Source organism: Prionailurus bengalensis, chromosome A3, assembly GCF_016509475.1.
Source record: "Prionailurus bengalensis isolate Pbe53 chromosome A3, Fcat_Pben_1.1_paternal_pri, whole genome shotgun sequence".
Lineage (NCBI taxonomy): Eukaryota > Metazoa > Chordata > Mammalia > Carnivora > Felidae > Prionailurus > Prionailurus bengalensis.
This window is the reverse complement of record NC_057354.1, coordinates 15,342,560-15,355,714: the sequence shown is the minus strand read 5'-3', so window position 1 is coordinate 15,355,714 and position 13,155 is coordinate 15,342,560. Positions and strand designations below refer to the sequence as shown.

Sequence of the window (13,155 nt, the reverse complement as noted above, 5' to 3'; positions counted from 1 at the left end):
ACTGACCCACCCTGCTCTCTCCTTCCATGGTGAGGGGACTTTAATGGGAGACTTCCCTTTGGCATGGAGCATGCAGGGATGGGATGATGCAGGCGAATGTAGCTGCCCTTTCTTCTCTTCGTGTGCAATTATTCTCAGGTGTATGTTCCATTTTGCTGAAGTTTCTATGTGGACTCCAGAGCTTGCCCAATTACACCTGTGTAATTGTTGATCTTTGTTGTGGGACAGAGGCTGGGGTCTCATATGTTGTCATTTGGTGAACATCCCTCTGTATGCATATGTTTTGAAATGTCATATTTTCATTTTTGGTTCAAAATATTTTCGATTTTCTATCATGATTTCATTTTGACCCATGATCCCTCAGAATTGCTTTGCTTAATTTTTAATCATATGTAAAATCTTTCTAGCCATTTTACTTTATTTATTTCTAGCTTAATTCCACCGTGGTCAGTTTGATTTCAATTTCTTGACATTTGTTGAGAATTTTTTTAAAAAAAAATGTTCCATTTGCTCTTGTTAAGAATGTATGTTCCACAGTAATTCTGAATTCTTTTTGATAGACATTAGTCACTTATTATTTGTGTTGTTCAAATCTTTTAGATCGTTACTGGGTTTCCTGTATTTTGTTTTGTTTTTTCTTCCTATTCTATAAGTTACTGGGAAGTATGTTCAAATTGTCTCTTGGTCCATAATGCTCCTGGCAATGGCAGACCAGTTTTCTTGGGACCTTGAGATCCCTCCAGGAAAGCAAAATACGATTCCTTGAGGATTGTCCAGCAACATTTTAGATACAAATCACCTCCAACTTCTGCTTTCAGAGTAGGTTAGCTCTGGGCTTTGAAGTGAGACACCCACAAGCAAAAGCTCATCATGTTCCTTAATGCACCTGCAGGTTAAGAGTGTCCTATTGCTTGGTGGTTCCAGAGTTTTTCTCAACCTCTTTTTTATGCTAATTTCCTAGCAGGAAACAGTTCACTGGTTTTGTCCTAAGGCAATCACCCCCTGCTAGTCCAGAAGAAAACTACAGACCTGTCCTCCTTCATCCATCTAAGCTAATACTCTTTCTGCAAAGCACCCCTCCCAACCCTATTCCCTACTAGGACCCCTATTTAAGTATATCTCTGGCCCTTAACTTGTATGTATTTCAGGAAATTGGCACAGGGGCTTTTAGACAATGAAGTCTACATATCTATTTGTAATAACCTGCTGAGTGGACTATGGTAGTTTCAGCCACCTGTCTGTGCCTGTTCGTTTTCCTTTGTTAATTTTAGCAAACAATACTTGTGCTCTGTAGGTTTTGTGGGTATAACAACAGGGACCCAAAAGGAAAAGTTGGCAAATTAGAATATGCGAGGGTCATAGAGCTTAATACCAAATTGATAATCCAACCTTGTCTGCAACTTCATCTGTTGGTGTTGGGACAGTAGAAGGTAGGATATCAGCCTTTTATTTCCTTCAAGTTCTCATTCTTTTTCCCCCAGTCTGTATTTAATTCCATCATGGAGGAAAACTAACTTTCCTTCTGAGCTATCCCAATTCCTCTCTATCCCTCAAGGACCAAGCATCTCTTCTTCCAGAAAAATGATACCCTGACACGGACATGTAGCAACCCCTCTATATTTATAACTTAAGGCACTGTCTCATTCATCCCTTCTTGCCTTTTCCCATCCTGGTTTCTGTTTACTTGGATCATAAGACTTAACCCTTCTTTGGACTATCTGCCAAAAGATAGAGTTAGCCACACCTGCACTCATGAGGAGTGGCCCTTGCCACAGCCTGAGCACAGTGTAGGCTCTATAACCCTCTAAAGCTTGCCTATTCTTTCTAGGAGTATTTATATTTGAAAAAATTCCTCCAGATTCCAAGTGACTGAGTAAATAATGATAACAAAAGAGGCATTGTCTGAGAGGACAGCTTGGAGAGGTCAATGGCATTTCTTTCCAATTGTAGACCATGGGTGCTGCCACCTTTAAGGAAGATTGTACTTCCCTGGATTAGTTAAAAGGGAGGCCACTTGTGGGAACCTGCTAGAATCACAGGCCAGAAATAAGAAAAGAAAGGCTGCAGCAAGGTATGGGGAACCCAGAGAGATGGTGTTTCCTGTAACCGTAAGAACATCCCACACATAAGCAGTTTTCCCCAGGTATGTTAGTCAGTGAACCAAGAGAGTCCAGGAGTCTTGGCTAAGAAGAACAAACTTCCAAACGTTGAGAAATCAGGGAAATGCACTAGGAGACAGGGTTTGGGGGCTTAGGGAAAGGTGGAGACAGTGAATGGTCCTGGGATTATAGAAGAAGAGACAGAGCTTCTGAATTACTTCCACAGTTTATTTGTCAAGGAATTGAGATTGATAATATAATGGTTCAGGGAAGAGGGCTGTCAGGTAGGAGACATTGCCCTGGGACCCCTCTTCCTCCCTCCCCCTACTTTCCAGCTGGGACAAGATGATGGTCCCACTGGACATCAAGTAGTATTATTCTGATGCCTCATATCCATTTATTAACCAGTCAGGGTGGTGGTCATGGAAAAAGTAAACGCTGGCGTGGTGGTGGTGGTGATGGGTGTATAGTCCTCAGTGTCAGCCTCTGGAAGAGAGAATGGGTAGGTATTCAGTGGCCACACAGTCTGGTGAAAAACATTTCTTTAAGTATAACAGATCCTCCCAAACTCTGGTGGTAGGCATATTTTCTGTGATTTAGTATATTCACACACCACGCTTCTCTCAAGATGTTTTTTGTTTGCTTGTTTGCTTTAAGCAAGCCTCATGCTCAGCACAGAGCCCTATGTGGGTCTTGAACTCACAACCCTGAGATCAAGACCTGAGATGAGATTAAAAGTTAGATGTTAAACAAATGAGCTACCCAGGCACACTATAGATGTTTTAAGCCCAATGAGTAAAGACACATAAATGTCAGACCTATGGGGTTTGGATAAATCAGGTAGGCCTGCAAGTGGCTTGGAATGGAGGGAGGACAGGGATTTGGGATGGGAGGAAGGGGTGGGGTACCTCAAGTTGGACTGGGTACCAGGACTAGGAAGACATATTCTGTCTGTCCCCTCAGTAGGGAGTCCACGGTCTTAAAAACCAAATGGCAAGAGAGGGGTGCTTCTGAGGTCCTACCATGTTTTCTGACGTTCATGCAGATAGGACCACAGAGAGAATAGCAGCATTCGTAGCCCACACCGCATTGCCAGGCATACTTGCACCTCCTGCCGCACTCGTAGTTATTGGGAAGCCTCAGGCAGTGTCTCCGTTTCAGTTCTACTATAACTGAGAAGGAACACATGAGCAGTGGCTCCAAGAAGATGACTTTTTCTCACTATTATCCACCCCTTTAAAGCCACAGGACTCACTCCATTGGTTTTTCGTCTTCTTCTCTGTGTCCAGGGATCTGGGTGGGCTTTTTTGTTCCTGGAGTCAAAATCCAGCTCCCACTCCTAACAAATCAGCAACTATAAAATCACCTGCATGCAACTTAACATCACAGGACCTGAGTCCTGAAACCCAATTCCCAGAACAAAGAGTCCCAAGAGATCCTCTTGTCTCTTGCTCTCATTTACAGGGTAGGGGAATGGATCACAGAGAAGAGGAAGAACTGTCTTGTACTTTTCCCTGTCTCATTGAGACAGCCCTCCAAACATAGCTGCTCCCCAGAAACCTCTGCCACCAGTTATGGACCCACAACTCCCCCCTCAATTCTGCTGATTTCAATTTTTTACCCCAGTGATTCCAAACTTCTCTTGGTCAAGCACACATTTAACTTCTCCTCTACATGCCCAATGGTCTAAAATACCCAATTCCCTTCACAAAGGGCATATTTCAAGAAATAACTAGTACCCCATTCCCAATTTGGTGCTCATGCTTGGAACTCCTAACTGGAGTCATAAACTCCTAGTGGCTCAGTCTAAGCACCTTCCACCTGGGTTTTGAAACCTGTGGAGGTTTCCACTGCTAAGATCCTCTTTAAAAAAAAAAAGCCACATAGCCACCACTGTCCCCACAACACACATAAAAACATCATTACTTGTAACATCAGGAGACCCTCAAGCTTGAGAAGTGCACATTCAACTTTCCTCATATCCTGGCTTTAAAAAGGAACCAATGCTTTTATATATGCCAGTCAGTCCCTTTGTTCCTTTTGTTTTATACCCCTTCTTCATTTTGAAGCTCAACCAGAATACCTACCTGAATAAGGAGACTGAGTCTCAGATTTTTCTCTCAGCGTTCCTGCCACTGACATGATGATCACCACACAATACAGTGTGAACATCTGGAGAAACAACCCCTTCATGATGTGAACTCTGGATGTCTGAGTGTGAGCCTGGCAGGAGACCCAGGATTTCACCAGGTCCTGCTGGGGGTAGCGAAGGGCTTTGGGGTGTGGAGTGGAAAACACGTGACTGGTCTCTCACTGCCCCCTCTGGTTCTGCCTCCTCTTCTCCACGCACCACTCCTTGGCTGGGCACTGGTGTCTCCTGAGCTACTTGCCTTCTCCTTATGCTTTCTCCTCCTCTCATTGTAGAAATGAATTCTTCATAGCATTATCATATATTTTAAAATTTGAAAAACAGTGCAAAGTACAAAGAAAAGTATTAAGATACGATCAGCTATCTATTAGCTAGATAGATAATGGTCATCTAGCTTATCATGACAGATAGCTTTAGAGTTTATCTCTCAATAAAAAAAATCATACATATTTCTTGTATTAGTATTTCACTGCATTTTAAAAGCCATTTAAACTATGTGGCAACGAGAAAGAATGAAATCTGGCCTTTTGTAGCAACGTGGATAGAACTGGAGAGTGTTATGCTAAGTGAAATAAATCATACAGAGAAAGACAGATATCATATGTTTTCACTCTAATGTGGATCCTGAGAAACTTAACAGAAGACCATGGGGGAGGGGAAGGAAAAAAAAAAAAGAGGTTAGAGAGGGAGGGAGCCAAAACATAAGAGACTCTTAAAAATTGAGAACAAACTGAGGGTTGATGGGGGGGTGGGAGGGAGGGGAGGGTGGGTGATGGGCACTGAGGAGGGCACCTGTTGGGATGAGCACCGGGGTGTTGTATGGAAACCAATTTGACAATAAATTTCATATTTAAAAAATAAATAAAAGGACTGAAAAAAAAGCCATTTAAGAACATAAGCACATGGAAATGCCTTGGAGGCTCAGTTGGTTAAGCGTCCCACTCATGATTTCAGCTCAGGTCATGATCTCAGGGTTGTGAGATTGAGGTGGGAGTCAGTCCCCACTCTGGGCATGGAGCCACTTAATATCATCTCTCTCTCCCTCCCCCTCCCCCTGCCCCACCCCCCTCCATAAAAATTACAACAAAAACAAATCAGTAAATATTAGTAAAAAAATTTTTTTAATCTCCAGACTTATAAATTGATCACAAAATTTGAAGTGGAACAACTCTTCCTAAGCCTGAATTTCCCAAATATTTCCTGTCTTTCATAAGAATTAGGTCCTAATGATACCAGCATATTTCCTAAAGCATAATTAATTTACAATTTTTGTAGATGCACTAACTTTCTAACACTCGATTCCATTACAGTGATTTTGGGGAGTGAGAGCAGCAAGATGGCTGAATAAGAGCCCCCTGCTTGAATCCTCCCTCTACAACAATTTGGCATCCACCCACACACAAAAGTACCTCTGTGGAAGCTTCAGGATCCAGCTCCTTGCACCAGGGGACCTGGGAGGAATATCCCCCATGTGTTTGGTCATAGGCATAGAGACCTCAGTCTTGTTACCAGGGACTCTGAAGTGGCCTGTGGACTGGCTGTATTCCCTCCTCAGCCACAGTCCAGGAGCCAGGGGAGAAGCCTCATTTAGACCATCACCCACACATGACAAGCTTTGTGGAAATCCAGGCGTGAAACAGAGATGTCCCATCACACTGTTGGAGAGAAAAAGCAATCCAAGTGTGGACACATTGGAGAGGTTAAAAGTCACAGTTTGACTTTACCTGCATCACATCCATCCAGATTTTTTAAAAAAATCCTCTAAGGAATTGTGCCTGCAAGAATGTTGACATGTCCTCCGTGAACCCAGGCGAGAGGAAGTATATAAAGTCCCTGCGGCACACTTCTGCTTGTTCCACGCTCACATTATTTACACATATTGTGCATTATCGATTCATCTTCTGCACATTACTAAGTGAAGACATCTTCTACACAAATTAAACCTTATGAATGAGATTGACATGAGCCAAGGGGGACTGGAAAAACCCACCATACTAGAAGAAAAGTTGCTAAGTGTTCAGCATTTGAGAATGATGAGCACATAAAAGACCACATGATTCTTCTGTGCACAAGAAAATAAATTACTAAAGCCTTGTAGGCTCTAGAAAGCTAGGTGAGTCACCGGAGCATGGCATGATATTTTTGAATGCTGGCAAAATGGCTTCAGTTCTCTTTTCGGTTCTTTGGCTAAATCAGCTCTATTTACATTCCTCACCCAGCCCCACCCAAATTCTCAGGAATCCATACAAATCCTCCAGGCAGTTTGGGTTTATCTTTTCTAATGAATTAAGATACTTACTAGTTAAGCCATTGCTTTCCAGCTTTCAGTTTCTTGAAAATGCTTATTTCCCATTTCCTCTCCTATTCTCTTCAACCCTGCATATTAAGGTGAATTTTTTCTTTTATGTCATTCTAGTGAGGTTTTAAGTGTAAGCAGAGAGAAAAAGGATAAAGGTCCCTCTAAATATGCCTATGTCTTAGTTCCAAGAACCGGAACTAGCTGACCTGGAGTGGTGAAGGGGCTTTGCAAATGAGATGAAGGGTAGTGACCTTGAGATGGGGAGGCTGGTGGGTCCAGTGTGACCATGAGTGGATGAAAGCACGGATGTTTCCTGACTGCAGTGGGCTAGAAACCCACAGAATAAGGTGAGACGCGAAGCATGAGGACCCAGTTGGCCTTTGCTGGCTCTGCAGATGGAAGAATGCGGCCCACGCCAAGGAATTTGAGTGGTCTCTAGAAGCTGAAAACAGCCCTCAGCTGACAGCTGGCAAGGGAATGAAGACCTCAGGCTCATAACATCAAGGACCTGAATTCTGCCGACAATCTGAATGGACACAGTCTTGGGTCCTTCCGTCTAGAAAGGAAACGCAAAAAGTAGCACTGCCCTGCTGACATCTTGATTGTAATTGGAAGAGACCCCTGTGGCACTTGTTACCTACAGAGCTGTAAGGTAATAAATTGTGTGGTTTAAGCCCCTAAATTCATGACTTATTACAGCAGCAACAGGAAACAGATATTCATATTCAAATACCCTGTTTAACTGGCAGGCCCAATTTTGTGTTGGGATATCCAGCCTATCTGGATGTTTCTGTTTCTATCCTAACCCACTCCTCCAGCGTTCACCTTGCCCTCCAAGTGTTTATACGTTCGCAGTGGACGAGAGCCCTTCTTACATATTTACCTTTATTCCTAATTCTGAGGTTGTGGAATGAACTCCACACTCGTGAGAGCCAAAGCAGAAGCTTTGTCATCTCAAACACAAGACAAACACGGAGAAACAACTTTTCTCTCTCAATGACCAGTAATGGCTTTCAAAATACTCCAGCCCTCAGATTCATGAGCGTGACTCTGTACTTGCTGGTTAATTTTGTGACCTCTTTTCCCTGGGGAAACAAACCTCACCTGCATGTTCTGGTTTCATGGTCAAAGGGCTTGATAGAAAAACAAGGAACTGCAGAGGAAGAAAAATTGCGACTCGGTTAATATTTTTCAAAATGCTGCACCACAGCACCATTTTATTATTAAGGCCACAAAGTCTTTCCTCGTCCAGTTTTGAGCAATACAGCATTCCATTTTCCTCTAGTTTGGCTATGGTTCGAATGTTCTTACTTGGATTTGACATTTGAAGTAACTGTCTGAATTTTATTCTTGGGGGAGGGGGGTATTTCATATCTTGCTTAGTCCTTGTGGGTCATGAGGTGATCTTGGAAGTGGAAACTTCATGTCAAGGACAATGGAGCAAAGAGGTGAAGTGGCCTGGATCTTCTATGGCTTGTGGTGTCCCTACACTGGTTCGGGACACCTAATCCTCAGTCTTCCACATGAACAAATATTGACCCGTCCTACTTTAAGCCGCTATTTTCTTTGTTGTTGCTGTCATCATGCATTCGAAACGAATCCGAACTGAAACACCAGCTGAAGTGCATATTAATGGAGAATGGTGGCTTAAGAAGTCTCTATTTTTTTTATTCCTCACGTGCTCTCTCAGGAAGCCTGGTGAGTTGTATGTTACCAAAATGAGGTCGTTAAGAAAGAGGGAGGGGTCGGATCTAGGAACTGGGTGCTCTGATCTTGGAGGAACTGAAGTGCCAGCGTGCTGGTGAAGAGAAGTCCCCAGTGCTGCTGTGTATGGCCCTGGAGCACAGCATGCTGGTGCAGAGGCTGAAGACTTTCGGAGTTTCCACGGAGGAAAAGCAGCTACTTCCAGGATGCTTAGGATGAGTGGCTTCAGCTGCGGGTGCATTCTTGGGCTCTACCCTTGTACCGCCCAATGTGCTCCCATTCTGTCCCAAGTAGAAAGAGGAAAAGGTGACAAAAAGTATACAGTTCTGGTATTCTGGTTGTCAAGGAGCTAACTGTCCCTCTTAAAAGGATTTCCTTTTTGGAATGCCCCAGATGAACTGAATCAAATTCCTTCCAGTAGTCAAAGGGAGGAAAATAGGAGATGAAAGCCAAAGCTCCAAATGTAAGCAACTGCTCGCCCGGGGCGACACATCTTCTCTCCCTTCCACCTCTCCACAACTCAGGATTGCATTAAGCAATCTCTTGCAAAAAGGTAACTTCTATTCAGTTTTCAGAGCTTCACCTGTGTCTGCTGTTTCTTAAAAATAACCAGTTTAAAATAATGAATATGCCATAGAGGCAGATCTTTCAGTTGGCAAAATTCTCTCCCCTTCATAAGAGACATTTACACGCATGAGGGAAGTCTCCATTTGTAAGCCTGTCCTCCTCTCTGGATGTGGAAGAGAAGGATGACTTTTAGCCCCTAGGAAGTCTTTATCAAGGGAGCCTGCAGCAGAAATCTGCATAACGACCATGCCTTTGTCCACTGTGCCTTTCCTGGTGACTTCCCATAACGGGCCTTCCCTTTCCTTTCCACATCTTTTGTCTTCAGCTGAAGATGTCATTGGAGGAGATGGCTTGGGCCACTTGGGGGAGTTCCTAAGTTTTCCTGGTCTCTCCCAGGTATACTGGAGGTATACATGTTGGGAAACTTCAGTTTGTTTTTCTCCTGCTAATCTGTCTTTGATTGCAGTGGCAGGGGGGGTTGTGGGGGGGTCTCAGACAAGAACCCAGAAGGGGAGAGGAAAAGGCACTTTTTCTCCCTATACTATCCTGGATACCCAAGAGGACAATACCTTCTTCCTTCCCTCATCCTTCTGTTGGGTGTCCCTAACCTCTTGTTTTTCTTGACTTCTTTTGTCATGAAGGAATAACCACTTTCACTTAATCGAGCTCCAGGTCACCCTTATCCCTGAACGTCAAGACGAAGCCCCACTCCTGACGGATGTTTGCCTGAGCCACTGAGTCCTTGTGCGTTTTCCTTACTCTGAGCTCTAAGGCACTAACCAGTGTTCTGTTAGGCCTTAATCCTTGCTGGCCTCGGTCTTTGCTGTATCACATCGTGGAACCTTTCCTTGGGCTCCACCGCTGATAAGTGTGATCTGCTGACTCAGCCCCTCTAAATGAATATATACTGTCCTCTGGATCAGGAAGAGGCACAGATATGAATACATCCTAGGGACTTTATAATCCCCTCATCCAAGGGAAGTTATATCTCTAAACGATCTTCAAGGGGAGCTTGGATGGCTCAGTCGTTTAAGCGTCCAACTCTTGATTTGGCTCAGGTCACGAGTTTGTGGTTCATGAGATCGAGCCCTGCCTTGGGCTCTGTGCTGGCAATGGGGAGCCTGCTTGGAATTGTCTCTCTCTCTCTCTCTCTCTCTCTGTCCCTCTCCGACCCTGAAATAAATAAATAAACATTAAAATGGTCTTCAAGATACTAATGGCAGAATATAATATGACATATATTATATTCGAATTTAATCTAAAGGAACACTATGGGCCGGAAGCCTGCCTGGCATTACCAGACATGTCAGGATATGACTCATATTACCCACGTAAAACTACCATGCAGACACAACAGGCAGGAATAAGAGGATAGATATAAGGAGGCAGAAAGAGGGACGATTCTGGAAGCTGAGTGCCCGCCTTGAGGGCAGGACCACCTTCTCTAATGAGAGGAGCCACCAGCTTTCCAGGGGGCGCTTGTTCCATTTTGCAGTGATGTGGAGGCCAAGGTCTTGGGTCTTGCTTGAGGAGTTTGGCTTTGCCTAAGTAGACAGGTCAGAGACCACCCTGTGTTCACCAACTCCTGCTTTCTGTTTTCCTTGGGCATACAACGAGACTATATTTCCCAGTCTCCTTTGCAAATAAGGGACCACATGACCACATTATGGCAAATAGCATGTGGATGGAGCAGAGCTCCACTTCTAGGCCTGGCTCTTAAAAACCTTCTGCAGGAGCTTCCATGCAACCTTCTCCCATCTGTTGGCTGGGTGCAGAGGAGGCTCTGGGAGATGATGGAGTTATAGATAGAAAGATGTATGGTGCTTGAATCATGCATGGCATGGGGGTGTTCGCCAACCACCCGCAGTGAAATCTATTGTGAATGAGAATAAGCTTTGTGTTTACTGACATTTTTCTAAATCTCTGCATTGTTGCTACAGCCGTGAGTCTACTGAATAACTGGGAAGGCAGACTAACTGGGTTGTCTATAACCCGTAGTGGGGTGGGAAGAAGAGTTCGATCACTGTGAAGAGACAAATGGAACCACAGGAATGGAGTATAACACACTGCAGAGCCCTCGGGTTGGTTGTCAGTTTATTTGGCTGAGACTTGAAACTTCTCAGGACAGAGAGATCAAGGGGAGAATAGAATGGTCCTCAGCCAGGGCAAGGGAATAACTCAACAGGTAGCCAAGCAGCACTCTTCTTAGACTACATAGGCATCCTCTAGCCCACATCAGTGGTGGGGCAGCTAGAGCCTAGAGGTTTAGCATGGATTTAAAGGGTTCTCTGGAAGAGAAAAGTCAGGTGGTTAAAAGTCAGGGAACACCCATTCCCAAACTTAACAACACCCCTGGCCCTGGTTAATGGGAAAAGGAATTTGTTCTGTAATTCAGGGGTTACCCACTTTTAAGCAATTTCTCCCAAGAAGTTTGCCAATTCATCACACAGGTGGAGACTGGGCCTCGTGGGCCTGCCTGAGACAAGGGGCCCACACAGAGGCCAGACTAAGGAGTCCATAATCGGGGCCTTGGACAAAGGAGGTATGAATAACTGATGGGTGACCTTTTGGGGGAACTGAATGAGAAGGGAGAAAAGTGGAGCCCCCCATGTTTGTGTCTTGATTTATTTTGCCCTGAAGGTCAGCCTAGGTACAGAGATAGTAGGGCATTGACTTATGCTGCCTGTTTCTTTGTCCGGGATTTGGGTGACTTCTGTTCCAGGTCCCACCTTCTGAATGAGGGTGACCAGTAGTGAGGAAGCATATCTAGGCCCGACCTTGCCACTCCAAACAACTCACTCATTGTCCAAGCAGATGTTTCCACAGAAGGTCCAGCAGCATGTATGATTGGGAGATAAACACTCCTGTAATCTAGTGCACCTCTTCTCACAGTACTGTAACAGAGGCTGTATCCAGCACTGCTCGACCACTGTTCTTCCAACTGAAACTGAGATGATAGATGTTGGCAGATCCACCCACCCACAACTTAGAGAAGAAACCCTTCTCAAGCTTAACTATCCCCAAGCTCTGGAACCTGAGCTTGAAGTCACAAACAAAACATTTCTCTGCGTTTTAAGAAAATCCTTTTCTTGAGTGCTAGTTGTGTCTGTTCACAGGAGACCATTCTTGCATGCCATGCCTTCCCTCTCTCCCCACATCCCTACAGCACTGCAGGCATTCGGGTCCTCCCCAAGCTCCCTAAAGATAGGACCCAGGACAACCTCATCATCTAATGGCACCACTTCACCAAGTCTATTCTCATGGGACGTTGGATTTCAGGGCCTGCAATATACTGTAGCTCCAATTTCCACACCCAGTTTGCAGAATGGAAGACTGAGCTGGGGGAGAATAGGCACCTATATTTCCTCTTGTCTATTTGCTTCCTTGCTGGTACCACCTAAGCACTCAGCCTCTCCCCAGATTCCCAGTACCCTCCTTTTACTATCCCCATTTTATCCTCTGACCCCAAACTTAGACTCTAAAGATCCCTTATTAGTTTTTTCCAGTTTTCATATTCCAAGGAAATAATATTGCCCTTTTGGTATTCATCAAAGGCACAGAGATCCCGAAAAGAAGGGCTCAGAGGGAAGCTCTGTGTTGGTGCTTCCCCTACCTAAGGTAGTCTACCTTTGTCAAATATCATTTCCCACAAGCTTATGGAATGGACTTATGGACTGAACTATGTTCCCTTTCCATATACCCATGATTGTTGCTTTCAGAGATGAGAGGGAGAGCATGGAGGGGCACTTGATTGGCAACATCCAACCAAAATCTTTCTTGGGTGTCTCAGCTCTAAGGAGGGTTGGGATCCGGGAAAGGTGGTCCCTGAATCAGCTACACCAGACATCCCGGGCCTAGGCAGAGACCCCTCCTCCCTTGCCATGCCACCTACAAAATGTCTTGTTCCTGAGGCCTCCCAGCACAGGCAGAGGCATCACAACCCCATAGATGATCACGTTGAGTAGGAGAACCCAGGGCTTCATGGTAGTAGTCTCTGTGTGTGTTTGGGTTAAGTTCTGGTCTTCTCCCAATGCTGCCAGAGGTACAACAGGAATTAAGGACAGTAGGATCAGAAAGAGAGAGAACATGCTTATGAATATTGGGTTATTCTTTCTCCTGCTGTCCCTTTACACCCTCTGTCACCCAACAACATATCAAACTAGCCATTGGCTTCCCAAGGCTACTTCCCCATCTCACATTACAGCCACTTCCTTTGCAAAATTTTTTCGTTTAAAAGTGCATTGCGAGAAAGAATGAAGTCTGGTCATTTGTAGCAACATGGATGGAACTAGAGGGCATGATGCTAAGTGAAATAAGTCAGGCAGAGAAAGACAGAT

The 13,155-nt window shown here is 44.6% G+C and overlaps 1 protein-coding gene and 1 long non-coding RNA gene across 2 annotated transcripts; both read right to left on the bottom strand.

The window, feature by feature from the left end:
- Window positions 1-2,309: 2,309 nt before the first annotated feature.
- Window positions 2,310-3,857, bottom strand: LOC122466938. The gene is made up of 2 exons (XR_006292792.1): window positions 3,122-3,857; window positions 2,310-2,585 (listed from the first exon to the last, which is right to left on the bottom strand). It is a non-coding gene; the product is annotated as an uncharacterized LOC122466938 (long non-coding RNA).
- A 7,608-nt stretch (window positions 3,858-11,465) lies between these two features.
- On the bottom strand, window positions 11,466-12,811 carry WFDC9 (WAP four-disulfide core domain 9). The gene is made up of 2 exons (XM_043553852.1): window positions 12,711-12,811; window positions 11,466-11,765 (listed from the first exon to the last, which is right to left on the bottom strand). The coding sequence occupies exons 1-2, from the start codon at window positions 12,799-12,801 to the stop codon at window positions 11,614-11,616; spliced, it is 243 nt and encodes an 80-aa protein (XP_043409787.1). The 5' UTR covers window positions 12,802-12,811; the 3' UTR covers window positions 11,466-11,613.
- Between the last annotated feature and the right edge of the window lie 344 nt (window positions 12,812-13,155).